At 49.1% G+C, this 23,475-nt stretch overlaps 1 protein-coding gene and 1 pseudogene across 1 annotated transcript in view; both read right to left on the reverse strand.

Annotated features, from left to right (window-relative positions):
• SLC2A9 (solute carrier family 2 member 9) overlaps positions 1-23,475 on the reverse strand; it is a 156,388-nt gene that overhangs the window by 118,725 nt on the left and 14,188 nt on the right. The window contains exon 3 of the mRNA XM_021101011.1: positions 7,909-8,069. Coding sequence (XP_020956670.1) covers positions 7,909-8,069 — 161 coding nt within the window. The remainder of the gene's footprint in view (positions 1-7,908; positions 8,070-23,475) is intronic.
• On the reverse strand, positions 9,380-10,634 carry LOC100622261 (annotated as a pseudogene).

A 23,475-nucleotide genomic window follows, 5' to 3' on the forward strand; every position in this document is an offset into this window, starting at 1 on the left:
CTGTTGCAGTATTTCAGTTCATCAGTTCCAAAGCCTTCATTTAACATTACAAGGTCAAAATGTGTCTTATAATCCACGAGCCAGATGTCAGGCAGGACAATGAAAACCACTCTAGTTAGTTTGACAGAGAGAATTTAACACAGGGGCTTGGTTAAGCAGTTTTCAGAGGACTGAGATGCCAAAAAGGGGGACCTCTTAGAGGGGGTGCTGTCTGGTGGTGCTGACATCTCTGGGGCTTTGATGGGAGCCCCCAAGATCTGGTGCCAATCTGTGGCGGGGGGGGGGGGCTCTTTTCCACTGGGACCGGTCCATAGTGGGTCTAGTTCTGGGAAGTGGGCAAAGCTGGGAATGGGAGTCAATTGCCAAGGTCACTGCTGGGACTGGCGGGAAATGCAGGAAAACCAACAGGAGCAAGTCCCTTGTCCCTCCTCCTCTAGTGTCCACTTGGCAGAGGGCAGGTGGGGATGCAGGTCTCAGCTCCTGCATCTCAGAGCAGAGCCAGACAGGCGGCAATAGCTTGTGGACCAGCACAGCCTCCGAGGACTTTGGTTGGCAGAGGTTTCCTTTCTTCCTCCCTCCCTTCCTTCCTTCTTTCCTTCCTTCCTCTTTTCTTTCTCTGTAGTTCATATAAAAATGCTTCTTATACCCAATGGCACTTTTGATTTGATAAACTATAGCATGAGGCATGAGACTGAACGAATCCCCTAAAACAAGGTCCGCCAAATTCCTACGACAAGCCTTCCTCTTAATTGCTTGGTGTCGGGACCACTACTGCTGCTTTATGAACATATTCCCAAGATCTCATGGTTGAGAAGCATGACTTGTTTAGAAGCCTGGGGACCTGGGCATCTGCACCAGCTCTATCTTTTATGACCCAGAGGACTTTGTACTTCATTGCTCTGTGTTTTCCTTTCCTCACCTGCAAAATGATGCTAATAGCTCACAGTTACTGAACTCTATGTAACAGACCTTCTTCTAAGCATTTTACATGAGTAGCTCATATATTGCTCAAAACAACCCTGTTAGGTAGGTAGGGACTGTTATTATCTCTGCTCTAAAGCAGGACACAGACAAATTGCTACCTTGCTTTAGGGCATACAACTAATGAGTCAGATAGCTGGGGAAACATCTTAGCCTCTCGCCAGATTTTTTTCCCCCCTGAAGTCTCAATGATTTAACAGATACGAAATTGTTTTGTAAACTGTAAGAAGCTAGGGTTTTGAAAGGGCACTTCCTTATGACGTTTAGGAGTTAGATCTCTTAATTTCCAAGCCAAAGTTCTTTCTACTATTGCTGACGTCTCAAATTGTTCCTTAAATTTTTTCCCTTTTCTACAGCTTCTTGGAGAACCCCAAACTTAGTGACTATTGAAGCTTAACTATGGTGGTATAAAAACTGCTCTTTGCAACTTCTTCTATAAGAGCAAACGATGGAAACAACCAAAGTGTCCATTAATAAGGGACTATTTAAATAAATTATTATACCTCTATAAAGTGGCACATAATGCAGACATTAAAACAGAGGTAGAGGTAGTTTTCTGTATTCTGATGAGGAGAGATCTCCAAGATACGTCGCTGAGTGCAAAGAACAAGGTACAGAACTTTATGTAAAGTAAGCAACAACTGATGAATGTGTATATATATATATATATATATATATATATATATATATATATACAGAGAGAGTAGAGATTGTCACAGACCTTGGAAAAAACACGCAAAAACTGGTAATGCTGCAGAAATAAAAATAAAACTTTTGACTTTATATTTAATTGGTACTCTTGAAAGTTAAGCCATATGAATGTCTTAGTTATTTTAAAAAACACAAGAGTTCCCGTTGTGGCGCAGTGGAAACGAACCCGACTAGTATCCATGAGGATGCGGGTTTGATCCCCGGCCTCATTCTGTGGGGCGGGGATCTGGCGTTGTCTCGAGCTGTGGTGTAGGTTGCAGATGAGGCTCAGGTCCTGAGTTGCTGTGGCTGTGATGTAGGCCGGCAGTGGTAGCCCCTATTCAACTCCTAGCCTGGGAACTTCCATATGCCGCGGGTAAGGCCCTAAAAAAAGGGGCAAAAAAGCAAAAAAAAAAAAAAAAAAAAAAATTCCACTTTCAAAAGATTAATCTAAATAGGCCTTATGATGGGGGGGTGTGACTTAGAACCCCGAATCTAGAGTAACCGTCCTATTCGGATGCAGAAGGTCACAGACTCAGGATTCAAGAAAGCTGAGCCTGAAGGGAGGAAATTCCATTACTGGTCACTCAAGGCAGGACGTGGAGGCCCCCGCCCCCTTTGTACTCAGCCCACTCCTCCTTTCCCTGCTCTGTAGTTCAGAGAGAACTACATTTCCCAGGCTCCCTTGCTTCCGGCTTCCTGGGAGGATCCGCCAATGAGAGGCCTGATGTCCTGGACACCTGGGATCTCACCCTTCTGCTTTCTCCCCACCAGCATCCCCGTCTCAGTCTCTAAGCGAGTTGGTCCTCACCTCCCTGAGCCCAGAACTGGGGGCGCCCGGAGCTCTGGCTCATCTCTCTCCTGGTCTCGCTTCTCTCTACTCTCCCTCCTTGGGTGATTCTATCCAGATCATCATTCTAATCCATGGCCCAGACTCTCCTCTCAACTTAAATACGCAACTATCCAAGGCAGGCCCACTTGCATATTTAATAAGCATCTCAAACCAAGCATAACTAAAATAGGATTCTTGAATTCCTGCTACTAAAGTCCCTCTCCCCATTCCAAATCCCTCTTTCCACAATCTTCCCCACCTGAGTAAACAAAGCCACTGTCTTCCTAGTGCCTTAAGAAAAAATCTGGGAATAATACATATTTTATTTTCTTCATGACCCATATACATTCATCACTGAGTCCTGTCTATACTACTTCCAAGATCCATTCCCAATCACACAATATGGCAGTGATCCAGCCCCACAACAGGGCAGTGGTCCAGCCCCACAACAGGGTAGTGGTCCAGGCCCACAATATGGCAGTGGTCCACCCACCATCATCTTACACCCCAACCACCGCAATAGCCTTGCAGGGCCCTTATTTCTCCTCTCGACCTGCTACATGGTTCATGGTCTACAGAGCAGCCAACATTATCCTTTCGTGGCATATGCTGACATACTTTTTCTTACCTCAGCCCTTCTAGTGGCTTCCCACTGTACTTAGAATAAAATCCTCACCTATAGACCCCTGCACGATACACTCGCCGCACCATCAGATACACTCGCCCTCATGCTCTCGAGCCTGCTCACAGTCCTCAGGGGTGCCAGGCTGCTCCCCTACTCATGGCTCTTGTCCTCTATTCATTGCACTGGCCCTTATCTCACTAAAGTCTCAACTCCAATGCGACCTCCTGACATTTTTTAACGTGGCTGCTTCCCCCCAACTGAGAGCCTATCCCCCTCCTTCCTATCACCCTGTTCCATCTTCACAGCCCCAATATTAGGGGAAGTTATTCTCCCCATTTATATGCTTTATGCCTGTTGTCCTTCTTCCCCTATTAGAATGCAGGCACTGCGGGGCAGAGACTTTGCCTTTGTCACTGTAACTCCAACAACTAAACCAGTTCCTGGCATGTGCAGGTGCTCCGTATATATTTGTTGCATAAACAAAGGAATAAATTTGGGAACCAAGTCATGTCGACTCGCTGCAGGTGGCCCAGCTCTGATCTGTCCTGAATCTCGCTTCAGCCTCCATGTCTAGGAACGGGACAGCTGCTGTTCTTCTGACCCTACCTGCAATAATGTTTCTGCTCGGGCAGCCCAGCCACATACTAATGAAACAACCTTGAGGAGGTTTCTTACTCTCTTAACCTTGATTTACTCCCCTTTAAAATGGACATAATGTCTATCTTAAGCCTTTTCTAAGAATGATTTATGTAAAGGTCTTAGGATGGCAAGGAAAATATCCCTCTGGGTTCTGTGAGCTTCTCTAGGAAATTAATTAATCTTGGGGGGGGGGTCAGTGGAATGCCCTCTGATTTATGGCCATTCTGCCATTTATAGCATAATCACAAGTGACAGCCTAGGCTTGTAATTGGCATCTGAACGAGGGGACGGGACAGGCTGGTAGGACTGAGTCCTCCATCTTGTAACCTGATGCTACTTCTCAGTAGGTGTCAGAACTGAGTTGAAGTACAGGACACTCAACTGGTGTCCAGAGAATTGCTTGATGGGGTGAGGGAACCGCTCTACCCCCATTCCACACATACATCTCGGAAATTGATGTTCAGAACCCAAAATACTGATAAATTGGATAGTGGTGGAGAGAGAGGAGCCAAGGATGCCCTCCAGGGCTTTGGCCTGAGCTCTGGCATTGGACGGGATGGTGCATTTTGCGCCAGGCAGGGGCTGTTAAAATCACATTCACGTCTGACCTGAAACAATTGCAAATTGGGCTGCACATCCTCTAAGCAAGTTCATCATATTAATATATTCCTTCCCCAAAATAACCCCCAGCATGACGGCGTCCCAAGGAGGATAAATAGAAACTTATCTGTAAATAATTCACTAAGCTGACTCACAAGGGCTCAGAGACGGGGGTTTTAATCAGTGTGCTTCCATTTTTTTCCCAGGGATGAACATGCAAGAGGACAAGGGATCAGCACCGCGCTGTTTCTTAACACAGGACTCCAGCGACCCCCAGGAACCCACCGTGGACACCTGAGTCCCTGTCTCCCGTGGTGCAGGATCTTCCCAGATCATCAGCTCTCAGCAGACGGGGTCAAGTTCAAGGAAGAATGATAAGATAAAGACAGGAGACCACGTCCTTGAGAAATGGTCAAAAGGCCTGAGAACATTTAGCCCAGACAGGAGAAGGCACAGGGCCAGTGTGCAAGCTGCCTTCCACGCTGTCGTGCTTTAACTGATGGTGGTTGTTGAGGCCAAAAGTGTTAGCGTTATTTTTTTATTTCCTGCTCTCACTTCTCACATCATCCACGAGCAAGGCTTGTTTTCTCTGCTCCCAAACCGTGTCCAGAACTCAAACAATTCTCCCTACCTCTCCCTCTGTCTCATTACAAACCAACTCACCTCGCCTGGCTTATTGCAAGATAACCAGCCTCCCCTGATCCCTTGATAACAGCAAGTCAAAAACTCCCATCTTATTCTGAGTCAAAGCTAAGATCCCAATCCTGTCCCACGGTGTCCCCAGGGTCTGGCTCCAGGGATGCCTCCAGCTTCATTTTCTACTCACTGACTCAGCTTCTGCCACACTGACCTCCTGCCTTATCTTCAAAGAAGCTGAGCCCCTTCCTTCCCCAGGACCTTTGTACTTGCTGTTCCTGCTTCCCCAAGAGCTGTTACCCCAGGGACTTTGTCAAAATTTTCACTGCCAAGTGCTTGGCACATAGCAAATGCTCCATAAATATTTGCTGAGAAAATAAACGTATGAGCAAAAAAAAAGTAAACACACAGGAGAATGATGGCCACTTTGGAGAATTACGGTACAGAAAAAACTCAAGCATGGAGCCTTTTTCCATCTGTCCTTCCATTCCATCCAACAAAGTTTACAGCACCCAACGCATTGTATTCCAGCTTCTGTGCCATGTGCTGGGGCTCATATATAGACATGGGTCTTACAATGAGGAGCTCCCCTTTCAAGAGAAGAAATGAAATGTAATTAAATTATCATCACCCCAAAGGATAAATGATGTAAAAGGGGCATGCTAAGTCCTATGCATGCTCAGAGGAGGCCCACATTTGGTCCTGGAAGATGTGTGGTGGGCAGTGGGGAGCTGGAGTAAACCCTTGATGTGACCTTCACCTGTCCTTTTCCAGCTCATGCGTCTACCGTACCACACAGGCCGCACCCACCAGACCAGCTGATGATGCAGAAACAGCTTGTGCCAGAGAAGCTCCATGTTTCCGGTGTGCCGCCCATTCCCTTTGTTTGAGATTTTGGAAATCTGCCTCCCTGGGGTCATCCGTTCTCTTTTGCTCCATGTCGTGGGCGTGAGGACAAATGTAAAGCAGTGGGTACCACCATTGCTAACGGCAGTGGGTACCACTGTCCCTAACGGCGGTGGGTACCACCTAACAGCAGTGGGTACCACCATCGCTAACGGCAGTGGGTACCACTGTCCCTAACGGCGGTGGGTACCACCTAACAGCAGTGGGTACCACCATTGCTAATGGCAGTGGGTACCACCGTCCCTAACGGCAGTGGGTACCACCTAACAGCGGTGGGTACCACCATCGCTAACGGCAGTGGGTATCACCATTGCTAACAGTGCTTCATAGTCCCAAGGCCTGGGGGGAGCTGCCTGGGGTCTGATGAAGCTCTTTGCCAATTCAGGTCAGTGAACATGCACGTTTGTTGAGCACCTACTATGCGTGGGTGCCAAGGTGATGATGAGTAAATAATATGGCAGAAAATAACAGTGTCCTTTTATTGAGCTCCTGCTAATGGGCCATTCTCCCTGCATTAATTTTCTCCAGCCCTTCCGTCCTCCCCTGCAGGATGGGAACTGTTGTTCTCTTACATAAAGGAGGGAACTGAGGTTCACATACATGAGCTGACTTGGCCAAGGCCCCACAGCTAGGAAGTCAAAGACTCGGGATTCACATTCACACACTCATGCTCCAGAGACTATTCTTTCCACTGATATCTCAAGATTCCCCTGGAAGTCGCTATAAGCAGAGACACAGAGAAAAAGTTTGGGGGGGGGGAGTCCCCATCATGGCACAGTGGAAACAAATCCGACTAGGAACCATGAAGTTCTGGGTTCAATCCCTGGCCTTGCTCAGTGGGTTAAGGATTTGACGTTGCTGTGAGCTGTGGTGTAGGTTGCAGATGTGGCTTGGATCTGGTGTTGCTGTGGCTGTGGTGTAGGCTGGCAGCTGTAGCTTCGATTAGACCCCTAGGCTGGGAACCTCCATATGCCGTGGGTGTGGCCCTGAAAAGCCAAAAAAAAAAAAAGGCACCAAATTCCTTAACTTGAGATGTCTGGTTTTCTGTTATTAACAGTAATCTTTTGTTCCTACTCCCTGCCTTTTGTTGCAAAACTCCTCTAGATCCTAGCTCCCCGCTCACCTCCCCAGAGCCGTTTTCACAAGGTTACTGGAGATGCTGCCTCCCAGGCTTAAGTCCTCAGATTTGTCCACTGAATAAAACAGACCTCTCAACTTTTAGGTGACGCATATATTTTTTTTGGTCGACACCTACAATGGAAGGCTGTCTAAGCAACTGATTTTTTTTTCTTTTTCTTTTTTGGCCACTCTGCAGCACCTGGAGCTCCTGGGCCAGGGCTCAGTTCTGAGCCTCCATTTCGACCTACGCTGCAGCTACAACAATGCTGAATCCTTTAACCCACTGTGCTGGGCTGGGGATCGAACCTGTGTCCTAGCGTTGCAGAGATGCCGCTGATTCAGTTGCACCAGAGCGGGAACGCCTAAGGAACTGATGTTTGGAGAAGCAGATCTCTATGGACTTGTGTGGAACAACCTCTAGGACACTGTACTGACTTGTTCATTTGCTCTGACACCCAGACCCACCTCCTGTCTCCCTGCCCTGCTCTGTGCCCAGGAGCTGGCCCTCTGGAACTGCACCCACAAGACTCCTGGTTTTACCGGCTTCCACTTGGTTTGACCAACGAGAGGCACCAGCAGTGGCCAGGAGCACTGGAGGAGAGAGAAGCCAGGGTGCTTCTTCCCGCTCTTTGTGGTTGGACAGTAGGGGTCTGACATAGCCCAGCGCCTCCTCAACCTCACCTCCTGCCTGTCAGCCCATCATCCATGGACTCACTTCTCCTTGGCCTCTGGTACCCAATTTCTGCTCCTTGCTCTCCCAGCATTAGCATCTCCCCAGTTGGACCCAATGGGACTCTGTCGACTGCTGGGATCCTGACCCTGGTACAGACATATTAGGGGTGCTTCGGAGGGCGCCCCCAAACAGACAGCTCCCACTGACCTCCCAAGAACCTTTCCGATGAGCTTCACCATCAGCGTCCCCACGAGTCCCCCGACGGCGAAGATGGACACGGTCACAGACCAGAGCAGGGTCAGGGTGTCCGGGTCTATGGCACGTCCGTACCTTCTTTCCCACGACTCGTTGTAAAAGGCCTTGATGTACTGCAAACAAACAACACACCGTGTGATTCCTCCTGCCCCATCCTGCTGCTCCAAGCCAGCCAGCGTATAAGTGAAACAGCGTCTGCGGAGCACTCTCTATGCTAGGCTCTGTTTGAGTTTTATTTCATTGAATCCTTCCTACACCTTTTATGGACGGGCCCTATCTTTACCTCATTTTGCAGATAGGGAAACTGAGGCTCAGAGAGACTTGCTCAGCTCAGTGGCAGAGCCCAGGAGTCGAATTCAGATCTGACTCTGAACCTCGGGGAACCGTCCTACCTGGGCTTCTCCAGCTTTGAGGCACAGCAGAATACCTCAGAAATGGGTTTGAAGTGTATATATCTAAACTAAGAGAAAATATCTGCCACCTTGGCATGGGTAAAGATTTAAGACAACAAAAATGCTAACCATAAAAGAAAAACAAAATGCTCATTTGAATTTCAACAAGATCAAAGCATTCTGCTCTTCGGAAGAGATCATGAAACCTGAAAAGACAAGCTGCAAACTGAGCTCACACATTTGCAACACATATAACTACAGAGGATTTGTAGTCATAATATGTAAAGAGTTCTAATAAATCAATAAGAAGACAACCCAATCAGAAATGAGTGAAAGACTTGAACAGACTCCAAAAAATTCAAGGGACCAGGAAGCTAATGATATCACATTCCATGTCATTCATCAACAGGGAAATGCAAATGAAAGCCACAATGAGATGCCCACTTCATAGTCACTAGACCCCTACTGCTTTCAATTCTGATTCGGTGGGTTTGAGATGGGATTGAGGGATTCCCTGTGTTCCAGAGACTGAGGTCACAGTACTATGCACCCCCTCAAGAGAGTTTCATCCCCAAGATCCTCATCGTTACCAATAAAGGCCTATAGGAGCCAGTGTGTGACATGGCAGAAAAAGCACAGGTTCAGGTCACACAGACCTGGACTTGAATCTCAGGACGATGATTAGCTAAAGGTTTAAACCAGCTGGACCTTGACACCTTTGTCTGCAAGATGAGAACAATGACACTGATGTCTCAGGGCTGTTGTGAAGGTCATATGAAAACTTGGAGCAGTGCCTAGTACGTGCATGGAGCTCACACAATCCCCAGGAAAGTTAAAAATTAACAGGTCTGGTAAGAGTGAGTAGTGACCAGCAGTGTGTACTTTTTTTTTTTTTGAGTTTAAATGATTTTTATTTTTAGACAACCTCCATTACATGTTTTTTTTTTCCCCTCAAAACCAGTGCCTCCACTCCAAAAAAAAAAAAAAAAAGAAAAAACATCAATGTCAAAATGAGCTCAAGATGCCTGCCATCAGTCCCATTTGTCTAAGTCCTGGTGTGTTTTGTGAATGAAAAGCATCGGCCAGCCAGTTTTGACGACAGGTGATAGATCCGAAGTAGCAGCCAAATTTGTTAACGTTTTCCATCTCTAAGCCATCCTTAAAGAAAGTCACACATGGAGTCACGCGATCCTCACGCTAGTCCAGCAGAGCAACCATGCCGTCTGCATTCATGTTTTCACCAATGAAGAACTGATCCTTTTTGAAGTCAGCAAGGATGTGCTGGATTTGCTCTGCAGCACCTGCCATAAAAGGTTTTACTCTTTCTGGTCCCTTTCTTCACGTTTCCCTTTGATTAACTTCATGTCATCTCTGATGTTTTTCTTCTCAGCTTCCTTCGTGAAGCTGGTTTCTTGCAGGTGATGGTTCCTAACAACATCGACACCAGTGATTACTGGGCTTTGGGTACCTTTGCCCTCGGGCCCTTCAGCAGAGGCATTTCCACCAAGGAGCGAGTCATCTATGTCACCCTCTGTCCTACTGACCATCTTCCCCTCCGTCTCCAGACACAGCCCGTCCACGATCTCCTGGATCTTGTAGATGCTGGAGAACATCTCATTGTGGCTGATGAGGTCCTGGTAGATGACCATGAGGGCGGCTGGAGGGAGATGACCACGGCAGCAGCTTAGCAGGAGCCGGGAACTCAGAGTGGCACTTGGGGTAGGGGGCACTTGGGGCTGGGGGGAGTGGGTGGAAAAGCCAGTGTACTCTTGTACTCTGACGGTGGGAGTTTAATTTGTACAATAATCTTCGCAAACTGTTTGGCATCATCTGGTAAAGCTGAAGATGATCCTAACCTACGACCCAGCAAATCCATTTCTAGAAAATTCCTCTTGAAAACTCCTCTTTCCCATCTGCCCTAGGATACACCTGTCCAAACATGCATGGCGGCATTGCTTACAACAGTTCCCAACAGGAAGCAACCAAGATGCCCACTGACGGTAGAATGGATAAACAAATCGTGGAATAGTTATAATGAATGTGAAACACGACAGCCACACACACGAATGAACAACAGCTATGTACCCAACACACAAAATAAAATCTCAAAAAATAAAATCAAATAAATGTGAACGAAAGAAGCCAGAAACAAAAGGATGCATACAGTATGAGTTTATATATAACCTTCAAACACATGCAAAATTAAAAGGATTTGGGGGGGATTACATGTAGATTATAAAACAGCAAAAAGACACAGAGAAATGATTTTTTTTTTCTTGTCTTTTTAGGGCCACACCTAAAAAGCAACTTCCACAGCATATGGAAGTTCCCAGGCTAGGGGCTGATTTGGAGCTGCAGCTGCCAGCCTATGCTACAACCAGAGCAACGCCAGATCTGAGCCACGTCTTCGACCTACACCACAGTTCACGGCAACGCAGGATCCTGAACCCACTGAGGGAGGCCAGGGATGGAACCCACGTCCCCAGGGATGCCAGTCAGGTTTGATACTGCTGAGCCACAGCAGGACCTCCCAGGAAATAGGCATGTCAAATGTCAGGTCAGCGGCCACCTCTGGGAGATGGTGGAAGAAATGACTGGAGGGAGGTGTTGGCAGGGTCTTCCGTCTCAATCACCTGTTCTCATGCAGACACTAGTTTTATAACCATTTTCTTTCAATGATGTGTGTACACGTGTGCACGTGGGCATGTTGTACACTTTTTTGTAAGGATAATGTGTCTTCCCACTTGTAACCTTTTTTTTTTTAATGGTGGGAAAGTCTTCCAGGCAGAGGGACAAGCATGTGTCAAGAAGGCTGAGGGGGAGTTCCCATGGTGGCGCAGTGGTTAAGGAATCCGACTAGGAACCATGAGGTTGCGGGTTTGGTCCCTGCCCTTGCTCAGTGGGTTAATGATCCGGCGTTGCCGTGAGCTGTGGTGTAGGTTGCAGACGCGGCTCGGATTCCGAGTTGCTGTGGCTCTGGCGTAGGCCGGTGGCTACAGCTCCGATTCAACCCCTGGCCTGGGAACCTCCATATGCCGCAGGAGCGGCCCAAGAAATAGCAACAACAACAACAACAACAAAAAAAAAGAAGGCTGAGGAAAGCCTGGCGGGTTCACAGACCAGTGAAGAGGCTGGGGCCGGGGTGGGGTGGGCATGCGATGGCACAGTAAGGATACGGAGGCTGCATGGAGTTGAAGGGGCTGAGAAGGTCAGGTTATGTGGGACCACAGAGGTCATGGTAATGACTTGGCTTGTTACTTGGATTTTTTTTTTTAGTTGGGGGGGGGAATGGAGTGGGAAACTATTGGAGGATTTTAAGCAAGGTGAAGACATGGTGTGGCTGGCATTTTCAGGAGAAGCTTGTGGCTTGAGAGCATCGAGTGGATCAGAGCAGGGCTGGGGAGGAGGCTGGCACCCTCTTGGGAGGCTTTGCAGTTGTCCAATGTCATGGTGGCCTGGACTGAGTGATGGAGATGAAAGCAGAGGGTGAATTCGAGGTATGTTCTGAATGTGGAATGGACATGACTAACTGGGTGATTGGCTCCGCGTCTGGGAGGGAGGGTGCTGCTGCTGAAGGTGAAAGAGGAATGCAGCAGACTGCCAGGTGTCTGGCGCTTAAGCCAAGGTAATGATGGCAGGAGATGGGGGGGGTCCCACTTTCTCCCTGCCAGATCTCTATTCTCCCCCCATTTTCTCTGTCTTTATGGCTCCATAACTGTCCTGCTCAGAGTATGGAGGGAGGCCAGACTATATCATCAACACCTAGGGAAATTTCTAATGACAATGAGGCTTCCATGTATTAATATACAAGACACTCCTATCTGCCATCATCCAGTGATTTGCTCAGAAAACCAGTGCTGATACTGGGGCCTGAGCTGAACACAGAGATAAACCAAACAGCCCCCCCCCCCCAGTCTCAAAGACCTAGTTCACTGGAGCTGATCATGCATTGTATCATTTAAGGATGCTCTTGGCTGCAAGAAACAGGATATCCCAACTTAAACTGCTTAGCAACAGGGACATTCCCTGGGACTATTGATCTGGAGGCTCCGTAGCAGGACCTCGAATCCAGCTGCTCCCTTTTACTTCCTTCGGCTGGCCATAGATGTGACCTCATCCCAAGCTGCACCCACTCAAAATGACAGGCTGAGTCCTAGTAGCAGTTTTGATCCCATGCTTTCCCACTCGTGTTTGAATGGAGAGAGTAATCCTGGCCTCTCAGAGACCTCCTGGTGCTCAGAGGAACTTTCCTAGACGCCACCAGTGCATCTGTCACTATGTCCTATCGACCCTGGTTGGGGCCCAGGCCCCCTACTAAGCCAATCACTGGCAAGTGGAACGGCAACTGCCACCTGCATCTCTGGCCCTGAATCCCATTTTTTTATCTCCTCCTTGCGGCTTTATTAAATCGCACCACTGTTCTCCATTTGCTCAAATTCACGACTTCATCCTAACCTTGCCCTTGATCCATCCAGCCTCCTCCCTGTCTGGCACGGGTTGAATTGTGTCCACCCCCAACAATGCATATGTTGACATCCTAACCCCAGCTTGTGACCTGATATGGAGACAGTGCCTTTACGAGGTAGTCAAGTCATAGTGAGGTCATTGGCATGGACTCTAACCCAATAAGACTAATGTACTTATAAAAGAATACGTCTGAACACAGAGATGCACAGAGAGATGACACGAAGAGACACAGGAGAAGACGGCCATCTACAAGCTAAGGAGAAAGGCCTGGAAGAGAACCTCCCCTCACAGGTCTTGGAAGCAACCAACCCTGCTCACACTTTGACCTGTGACTTCTAGCCTCTAGGATTGTGAGAGAATAAAATTTCTGTTGTTTAAGCCCCCTAGTCTGTGGTACTTTGTTTTGGCAACCCTAGCAAATGGATACACTGTCTCACCCCCACTTCTCCTTCTCTCGCCCCTGAACCCAGCCCAAGCCACCATCGGCTCACCCAGGGCTCCCAGAACAGCCTACAGCCATGGACCCTCACCAAGTCGCCACGTGCAGCCTCCTGGACTGGGTACCACGCTCTCTGTCAGCGGCTGAATTCTTACATATAAAAATTGGCTCTCCGTTCTCAAGTATTCCAGTGGCCGCCTGTTGCCCTTCTGGCTGCCCAGCACCAGAGGCCCCCCTTTCTCTTTTGGGAAAACTTCCTGCCTTTTACGAGCCCTGGGACAAACAGAGCCCACTTTGCACTCGACATTGAAATTGCCGGACCTGTGCTCTCCCCGCATCGCTGCAGCGAGGGAGTGGTCATGTGACCAAGGCTTGGCCAATCAGAAGCCTGGGTTTGCACGCGGGCGGGAGGCTAAGAAAGCCGGGTGGGAATTCTTTGGCAGCAGAGGGCGCTCCAGAAGACTGGACTTGGGGGAAGTGGGAGGAGCAGTGGGGGCTGCAGGGGACCGCCTCCCCCCTCCACCCCAGCCAGTTCTAGGTGTGATTTGGGGTGTTAGCCCGGCTGAGGAGCTTCCAGTCCTAGCTCGCCAGCCCACCCACCAATCCTGGGAGCGGCTCATTATTTTTTCGGCAAATTCTTTTTTAGCTTGGATCAGACAAAATTGTCGTTGTGTGGGACTACGGAAACGCTACCGAAACACATAAATAACCCTGTTTGATCCTCAGGTCAACCCTAGGTAGACACTCTTCTTTACAGATGAGGGAATCAGGAATAACCTAATTCACCCACAGACAGTGGCCAGTAAGTGGTGAAGGAGAATTTGCGCCAGATCTCCGTTCAGAGCCAGGAGAAACACCCCACCCTGCAACTCCTCATCTCATGAGGATGGTGTGAAAGTGAAGAAGCTAAATCCAATAGGACATTTATTGATTTAAAGGTCCTGATAGATTAGACCCTTGTTCCGATCTTAACGGGGTATGTAACCACCAAAGAGCAGAGTATAGGGCGAGAAACAGTGTGGTAATGGCCAAGCCGAAGGGATGGAGGGGCCACAGGAAGGCAGGGGATATAGGATTCCGGACGACTACAGCACGTACTATAAGGTTGGGACCCTCCGGGAGGAGCTGGAATGAGTACCTTGAACTTCCCAAGCCTCCTGCCCAATACTCAGGACACCCCCATGCACTGAAGTTCATTCTCAGATGTGACTGGGTCCCTGCTGCCATCCTGCACAGACTCAATCTCATTTGCAGCTGCGTTGGGAGGCATCCTGCGGCTGCCCGCCCTAGAGAGCCTCTTATTCCCACGCTGGCAGCAATGACCAGTTTCCTGAGTTAATGCGAAGAAACGAAAAGGATGTTATTTGGGAGGAAATTGTCTCTTTTCCTTTCCAATCCACCGGGAACCTGGTGGGGAGAGAGGCGGCTTTCGCATCACGCACTGCTAGGCTTCGTTTTGTGAGTCTCTGCAGAGACTTGTTGTTTCAATTTGGGGAAAGTGGCGAATGGCAGCATGTGCAGAGGGCTGGAGGAGCCTGGAAGAGCTGCACCCCTGCAGAAACACATCTCAAACAGTCCCTAGAAGCTGGTTTCAAAGTGATGCCTTGAGCAATTAAAGTGTTTGTCTTCCGGTGTGAATTCAGCAAAGGCGGAGATGAAAGGCAGCCCCACAGCGGATGTGACAGCAGAAGCCAGGTAATGAGTGCTGTTCAGCTAATTCATTGCATGGACTCATTCTCTGAGTTTTAGATTCATGGGGCTGGTCTATGTCAGCACTGGCTTGTCGTGCCTGGTACAGAACAGGGCTAAATCAATGTCTGTGTCTTACACTGAGTTTCAGCTACAGGCTATTAGCATCTAGTGTAATAAAAACAGGTAACCCAGACACCACATGCACCATGGGCCATGCACTGTTCTAAGATCTGGGCACACGTGAATTCACCTGCTCTACAGCCCTATGAGCTAGGGGCTGTGTTTTGACTTCTCTCTTGAGCAGATGAAGGAAACTGAGACATGGAGCTGTAGGGCTCCCCCAAGGTCACCCCACTGGCACGTGACAAGGTCGTCAGGACTCAAACCCAGGCAGTTGGACTCCAGAGCCCAGCTCTTAATCACAACTCCGTTCCAGTTCTTTGTAAAGGAAATAAAAATATGATCCCCTCAATTCCTCCGCTGTGTGTGGAAAGACTGAATTAGGGGAGAAGAGGAGACACAGAATCAGCCTTGGCTGAGGGCTACGTGTGTTTAGGACATCTGCACAGATCCCCTCAGCCCACGCTTGCAGCCATCCTGTGACGTTTCATTAGAGTTGAAAACTCTGGAGCTGAGCAAGGCATCCATCTGAAAGCTACAGATGCAGAATCCACTCACGCTCACAGCATTCTTGCCCTCCTCCTCCTCTGGGCCACGTCACACTTCTTGGTCCCTTGCATCTGGGGGTGGGGAGGGTGCAGGTCACAGGACTGCTTCTCACCAAAGGAGTGTGAGTGGATGTGTGTCACCTCCATCGAGTGGTGCGCCTTCTCCTCACTCCCTTTTCTTGTAGCCTGGTCATTCACGGAGGACGAGCAGAGAGCTCTGAAGCCCTGGGGAATGGTGGAGCCACTCAGCAGAAGCAGCCTGGGCCCCTGGATGACTGCATGGAGCAGAGCTCGCCTGCTTTGGGTGGCGACATGGGTGAGAAATGAACTTTCATTGTGTTAAGCCACCGAGAATTAGGGGTTGCTTGTTCAACTGGTTCAACTGAACACAATCAACTTGACTCCCCCAAGCCCCATGCCAGGACAATGATCATGGTAGGAAGTTTTAAGAAAGAGGGATGATTTGAAGGATGTGTAGGTTTGAGATATGAGCACAGAATCAAGATTCCTTTTACATTTGGGGGGATTCGTAAGACTCCATTTGACTGTCCAATAAAATAGAGGTTTATAGTCACTGTGCTAGCTAATCTCTAGCCCGCTTTGGGCCATCTCATTCATGGGTTCCACAATTTACTTTTCCATTGAGCCTACTTCTGAGAAGCCCAATCTTGCGTCTTTCTATCTGGCTCTTCAAACCTACTTCCTCACCACCAGGGGCCAGGTTCCCATCCTGTCTTCTAGAGACACGTTCTGTGGTCCCTTGCCTTCAAGGAGCTCAAGATCTATTGTGGAGACAAGAGCTGAATTAATATGCACTTACAACATGGAGTGAAAAGAGCTGTGGTACCAGGGAGCTGAGAAAGGCTGCCGACACTCAGCCAGGTAACCCAGGTCCTGTATGCAACACGGGCAGGTGAGTGGGCTTGGGTTGGACAATCGGAGACAAAAGTTCTCAAAGGCAGAGAAGCTAATGACATGGGTGATGACATAGAGACACTGTAAATGAGTCAGTGGGGTCAGAAGGTGGCCTTGAAGGTGGAGAAAGTTTGGGGAACTAGACAGGGGCTGGTCGGAACTGGCCCTGGCTGCCAGTCTAAGGAGTCCACACTTAATCCCATGGGCTTTGGGTTGACACTGGAGGGTTTGAGCAGCACAGAATTGAGATTCTAATCAGTGTTTCAGAGCATTCACTGTAGGTGCAGTGTGAGGCTCTTTTAGGAAGTTTCACCTGGGGATGCTGGACCAGTCTGGAGGCTCCTGGATGGGTAGGGCGTGATGAGTCTTTGGGAAAACTTCTTTTTCTTTTTAGGGCTGCAGCTGCGGTATATGGAAGTTCCTAGGCTATGGGTAGAATCGAAGCTGCAGCTGCCAGCCCACACCACAGCCGCAGCAATGCGGGATCTGGGCCAAGTCTTTGACCTACACCACAGCTCACGGCAATGCCAGATCCCTGACCCACTGAGAGAGGCCAGGTTTGGAACCCACATTCTCATGGATACTAGTCAAGTTCATTACCTCTGAGCCACGACAGGAACTCCCAAGTCTTATAGAAATGTTTGATGTACTCATTGAAGAGAATTTATACTACAATAAATACTAGTACTGACTCGAGCCCAAACTGCAAAGAAATAAATAGAGGCCCCATATGGTTAAGAGAAAGGAGACTCGACACAGCGCTGAGGGCCTTGGGGTCAGGAGTCGCTGGCACCGCTGAGTCCTGTGACCTCCAGCAAGTGGCTCTGCCTCTGACGGCAGGCTTCTCCGTGGTTAAGGGCCCCAGAGTCCATTTTATTCAGCTCTCAGCTGGGCTACTTCTCTGCTGGGTGATCTTGAGTAAGTTACTGAACCTCTCTGTGCTTCAGGTTTCTCCTCTGTGAAATCCTTTTCCACCCTAAAGAGTTAGTGTGAGGACAAAAGGTGGGAATGAACATAAAGCCCAGTGCTGGGTCTGCAGGAAACACACAATACAATTCAGAAGCTGGGGTGGCTGGCGGTGGCGTCGATACAATTTCTGTCTCTTGAAATAAGTGTTCTAGACGTGTTTATTTCTCAGGTCTATGAATCCCTGAATAATTTACCACCATCTCCCCAGCCAACAACATGGGGGGCCAAGCTTCTGGCAGCAAATTGAATCATGTAATTCCCAGCCAGGAGGACTGGCATAGGATACCACCAAAGGATGACAGGAAGTTGCCAGGCAACGGGACGCAAATGACCTGGTAGCCTGTCTTACAGTAGGAAAGTTCTCTACTGATTCTCACAGAGCCCGTCATGAATCCATCTCCAATTATTCTCAAGAGTGTGATAATAATCCTCAAACATAGAATGTGGATGGGCCAGAGTACAGGCACCAGTGCCTAACAGAGCAAGGCGTGCCCGTAAAGCCTCAGGAATTAATTTGTAGAGACAGTCCCCACCACTGAACGTGCTGGCCACCAAACCAGGCTTTTCGAAGTAAGGACCACACAAGACAAACGTTCACAAGCCTAGGAGTTGCCACTGTGGCCCAGCAGGTTGAGAACCTGGCATAGTGTCCATGAGGATGAGGGTTCAATCCCTGGTCTCACTCAGCAGGTTACGGATCCAGCATTGCTGCAAGCTGTGGCCTAGGTCACAGATGCAGCTTGGATCCTGCGTTGCTGTGGCAGTGGCAGTGGTGTAGGCCTGCGGCTGTAGCTCTGATTGGACGCCTAGCCTGGGAACTTCTTTAGGCCACAAGTGCAGCCGTAAAAAGAAAAAAAAAAAAAAGAAAATTCCACAAGTCTAGCAGTGCCACTAACATCACCCGAGTAGCAGAGCTAAGGCCTCCTGGCCCAAGACTTCTAGCCTCTAAAGGTCTGCCTGGAAGGCTGGCCCTGGGCTGGTGTCAGGGAACTTGGATTTGGGGAGGAGCCTTGCTGTTCTCAGAACTGAGAAGAGAGGCTCCTGAGGCTCAAACTCTGCAAACAGTGTGGTTTGGTCTCAACACCCGCTTCTTCTCTGGGAGTTGGGAATTGTGTATGTGCCAAAGAGGAGGTGCCTGTGTGACCAACCCCTAATAAAAACCCTGACCTCTGAGTCTCTGATGAGCTTCCCTGGGGGACAACATCTCATGTCAGTGTCCCAGCTGCTGCTGGGACAGTTAAGTGCATCCTGCCCGTGCTTCTCTGGGGAGAGGGCCTGCTCTCCTCTGCATTTCTCCCCAGGCACCTTTTCTCTTGGCTGGTGTTTCTTTGTTTTCTCCCGCTGTAATAAGTCACAGTCACAGAGTTCCTGTTGTGGCTCAGCAATAACGAACTCAACCAGTATCCAGGAGGATGCGGGTTCAATTCCTGGCCTCGCTCAGTGGGTTAAGGATCCGAGATGCTGTGAGCTTTGGTGTAGGTTGCACACACAGCTCGGATCCTGTGTGGCTGTGGCTGTGGTGTAGCCCAGCAGCTGTACTTCGATTGGACCCCTAGCCTGGGAATCTCCCTATGCCGCAAGTGTGGCCCTAAAAAGATACATGGTAAAATAAAGAAATAAATAAAAAGACTAAATCACAGTCACAAGGACGCCTGCATGCTGAGTCCTGTGAATCTTCCTGGGGAATGCACAAACCTGGGTGGTCTTGGGGACCCTCGCCCACCCCCCTGGTCGTTAGGAAAATGTCCAGATCCATCTTGATTTGCTATTCGGTCTGCAGGTCTGTGGTGGCTTGTTTTCTTCCTACCACGTGATTCCCCTGGAGGAATTTGGGTAACTGAGGCGTGAGAAAGAGGCCTCTGTACTTCCAGGAACCCGAGCACATTCCACTCGCTCAGCTGGCTTTTAGAATAAAAACCGAACACGATGAAAATGATGCCTCGGTTGTGAGCAATCCTCAGAGAGTTAAGGCTTCCAGAGTTTCCTGGGTTCCCTCCTCAACTGCCTTTGCAAGGAGGAACATTGTCTTGACTCCTGGGTTTAATTATATAGAACATGAAGAAAAGAAAGTTTCATTTTCTCTGTGGCCCCAGGCAAGAGCAGAGAGGAGCGCATGTGCGCGTAAATATCCTTCTTATTAAAAGAAAATCGATCTGGAGCTTCACTCTTGCTGGAACGTTCTTTTGCGAGATTGCACGGTTGTGTGTGCAGAAGGACGGTGCGTTCACACGGACCTGTTCTCCGCTCTGTGATGGCACGGCCCACTCCCTTCTGCATGCCCTCTGCGTGCCCACAGTGAAAAGGGTGAGGGTTCTCATTACTGTTGAGATGGCTTCCAGCAGCTAAAAATCCGTCTTGAGGTAGCAGGGCCTTTCCAAGGGCGTCTGATCGAATCCAAGTTCAGGGCGATGGTTTTGAGCGCCAATGATGCAATCACTTGTAGAACAGGAATAACAACCCTCCCTTGCAGGTGGGGCCGCTGGGAGGATCTGGTGGGATGAGCCCCTGGCATGATGTCCCACATAGTCAGTGCTCAGTAAATCTCAGTATCTTTCTCCCGTGGGTCGGAAACAGGACGTCTCCAGTTTTATTTGCCTGGGGCTGTTCATACTAGCAGTGCCACCCAACCTCCTCCATCCCACTTTTCCTGACGGCCTGTGCCACTGGGCTGGCCATTCCCGGGTACCGACCGCTGTCTGACCACAGCAGCTGCGGCCCCCACTCCTCTCAGCAGAGCTGCCCTGAGCCCTAATGGGAATGGGGTTCTTTCCCCTTTAAATTCAACAGAGGCATTTTTCCGGAGGAATTGTATGCAATGAGAAAATTCTGAATCAAAGAGGCAGGCGTCTCAGCTCCAAAACGCTGGGGGCCCCAGAAAGAGGTAGGGGTGGCACCCACCCTCTGGAACCCCCAGACACCCACACCAGGGGCTGGAAAAGCCCTCCTCCTCCTCCTGTCAGCCAGCAGCTCTGCCTGCTCTGATTAAAACCCAACCCAACCAACGATGACTCACAGCTCCCAATGTAAACAATGTGACAGCGTCTTATAGTCGAGAGCAGCTGAGAACAACCTAAGAGGCCCATGTTAGGAAGATGGGGCGCCCACGTGGTACGGCAGTGCACGGCTGTCAGAAGGCCTGGGGATGGAGAGTATTCAGGGATGTGGGAAAATGCTCTCAGTAGAAACATAAAGCCAAAAAAAGAGGACATAAAATGGCATATATGGGAGCCCCCACTGTGGCACAACGGGATTGGCAGCGTCTTGGGAGCACTGGGTCGCAGGTTCGATCCCTGGCCCTGCACAGTGGGTTAAGGATCTTGCTGAGGCTGCGGCTTAGGTCACGACTGTGGCTCGGATCTTACCCCTGGCCCGGGAACTCCAGGGCAGCCAGAAAAGGAAAACATAAAAATGAAAAAAAATTTCGTTTTCATTTTTATTTACTTTTTAAATGATTTTTATTTTTTCCATCATAGCTGGTTTACAGCGTTCTGTGTTTTCTGCTGTACAGCAAGGTGGCCCAGTCACACATACACACACATATATATATTCTTTAAAAAAAAATTTTAATGGCATATATGGATGATATCAGGAAGAAAAAAAAAGTAGATTCAGAAAAATCCTTAAAAGTGGCCTCTGGGTGGGGCCGAGGTTGTGACTCCCCATTGGCTGATTGGCTTTGAGCCAGTTACTCTCCCTGCCCCCAGGTTCCTCTACCTGCAAAGTGGGATTATTGTCACAATATCTGCATGCGGGCTGGTACCCCAATGTGAGATACAGTTCCTGCTTCCTAGAAGGGGATTTGTATCAGGAGTTTTATCATTACATGATTAAATGTGTGCTGTCTGCTTTTGCTAATTGCAGCCTGTTTTGCTTTTATAACCAGTGAGACAAAGGAAGAGGCGGAAGGGAGAGAGAAGAAAGGAAAGATCGAGAGCGACCCTGAGGTTTGCAAGTCAGAGGCAGTCCCGGTCCAGGCTGAAATTGACCAGAGATGCCCGCCTCATCAAAATCACAGCCAGTTGTTTCTGCAACAACAAGGTGCACTGGCTTCTCCTGTAATCAGCCCTGGCTTTCAGAATCCTCCATGCCCCTCCCCCACTGTGCCCCTCCCCCACCACCCACCCACCCACCCACCCAGTGCCGAGGTCTATGACACCTCTGCCCTCATCGTCCCCCTAATGTTCCCTCTAACAGGTCTCAGGCCACCCAGGGCACCTGGCCCTGCGCCCTGCTTCTCTGAGAGCACAGAGGCTTCCAGAACACTTGCTGAAATGGCAGTGCGGCGTGGCATTAATTGAAAGGACTAGAACTCTCTTCTGGTTCTCTGTCTGCTGGCTCATTGGAACCTTCCCTCTGGCCAGCACTGAACATCTGCCCCTAAGCGGGACAGCCCTACTCTTGTAGAACTGAGAGGATGATTTAATGCCTTATCACCATGTGTTTACCCGCCTTGAGGGAAGGACCAGAAGGGGGAAATGATCAATTATACCATTTCTGCTGGGAAGTTTATGAGGAGTCAAATGAATTGCTCTGTGGAAGCCCTGGGCTTAAATACTAAGATTCTGCTCCCCTCCCGAGTGAAGAACAAATGTTGGCAACACAGAAATTGCTGGAAAGGGGAGTCACTCATTGTAACAGCCAAACCCCTCCTGTGGATGCTGGCTTTGTTTCAAGGAAGTACAAGTTCATGGGGCTTGGGAGTGGGGACAGTAAGTTAGACAGCCCCCCCACAGCAACGTTTCCATTCTTTCTTTACGTCTCACTCCTCCCTTCTCTCATTCACTCATTCACTTAACAGACTTTTTGTTCCTGGTATTTTTATGTATCGAACATACTTTTGTATGAGCTACAGGGTATATTTGCCATATACAGCTGTAGAAAAAGAATGTGGCTGGCCTTGCTTCCTGGTTCGTGGAAGTGTCATCTAAGCCTTTGGTGTTTCCTGGATGATAGGGGTGTCTTTGTTATTCATGGTGGGAGTGGGTGCTTTCAGACCTCACCTGAGGCTTAAGGCAAATGAGGTGACTCAGGTTGGGCGCTGGCCATGCCAGAAAGACCATGGGGTCAGGGGGTTGGGGTTTTGATCTTAGTGATGCCAGCCTTACCTCCAAGGGGGGCAGGCAATGGATGAATTTGATCAGCCCTGCCTATGTAATGAACGCCAACAAAGCACTGGTCATGGAGCACAGGTGAGCATCCCTCATGGACTGTGCTCTGAGTATTGTCACATGTCAAGGCACTGGCAGGGCAACATGTCTTGACACTAAGGGGAGAGAAAACCCGCAGTTTCATGTTTGGAACCATCTTCGCTGTACGCGTCTCTTCTTCTGTCTGCTTTTGATTCATATCCTTTCTGTAATAATCAAACCATAAATGGAAGTGCAGTGCTTTCCTGAGGTTTTTTGAGGTCTAGCAAATGATCAAGCCTGAGGGGCTAGTGGGAACCCCCAGATCTGTAACCCAATGGTCCGAGTTGTGGGCCGTCCTGGAATCCCCAGGCTTGCACGTGGTGTCGGAAGCGGGGGCAGACACTTCAGGAGACTGTGCCCGTAGCCTATGAACTTGGCCTGCCTCTGGGGAGTCAATGTCTGAAGTCATCGCAAACCTTTGCTGAGCACTCTGCTGGGGGACCGGGAAACAACGACCACCAATGTTTGGAAGGACGCTTTGACCTACAGAATCCTGTCTGCAGTGTTTTTGCTAAACCTCAAAGCACTGATCGGAACCAAAGGCCAGGGCCCGGCAGACGGGCTCCAGGTGTTCACTCTGTATTTTTGGACTCAGCCCTAAACTTACCCTCCCACACACCTTCCTGTCTGATCTCCCAGCCGCAGAGTTCCTGGTTTACGTTCCAATTACTTTTTTTAAAAAAATTTTATTATAGTTGATTTTTTTATTATGTCCTTTTCCTGTCAGTTTCTGCTGCTCAAGCACAGTGACCCAGACATGCGTATATACACGTTCTTTTTCTCACATT

This window comes from Sus scrofa, chromosome 8 (assembly GCF_000003025.6).
Source record: "Sus scrofa isolate TJ Tabasco breed Duroc chromosome 8, Sscrofa11.1, whole genome shotgun sequence".
Classification (NCBI taxonomy): domain Eukaryota; kingdom Metazoa; phylum Chordata; class Mammalia; order Artiodactyla; family Suidae; genus Sus; species Sus scrofa.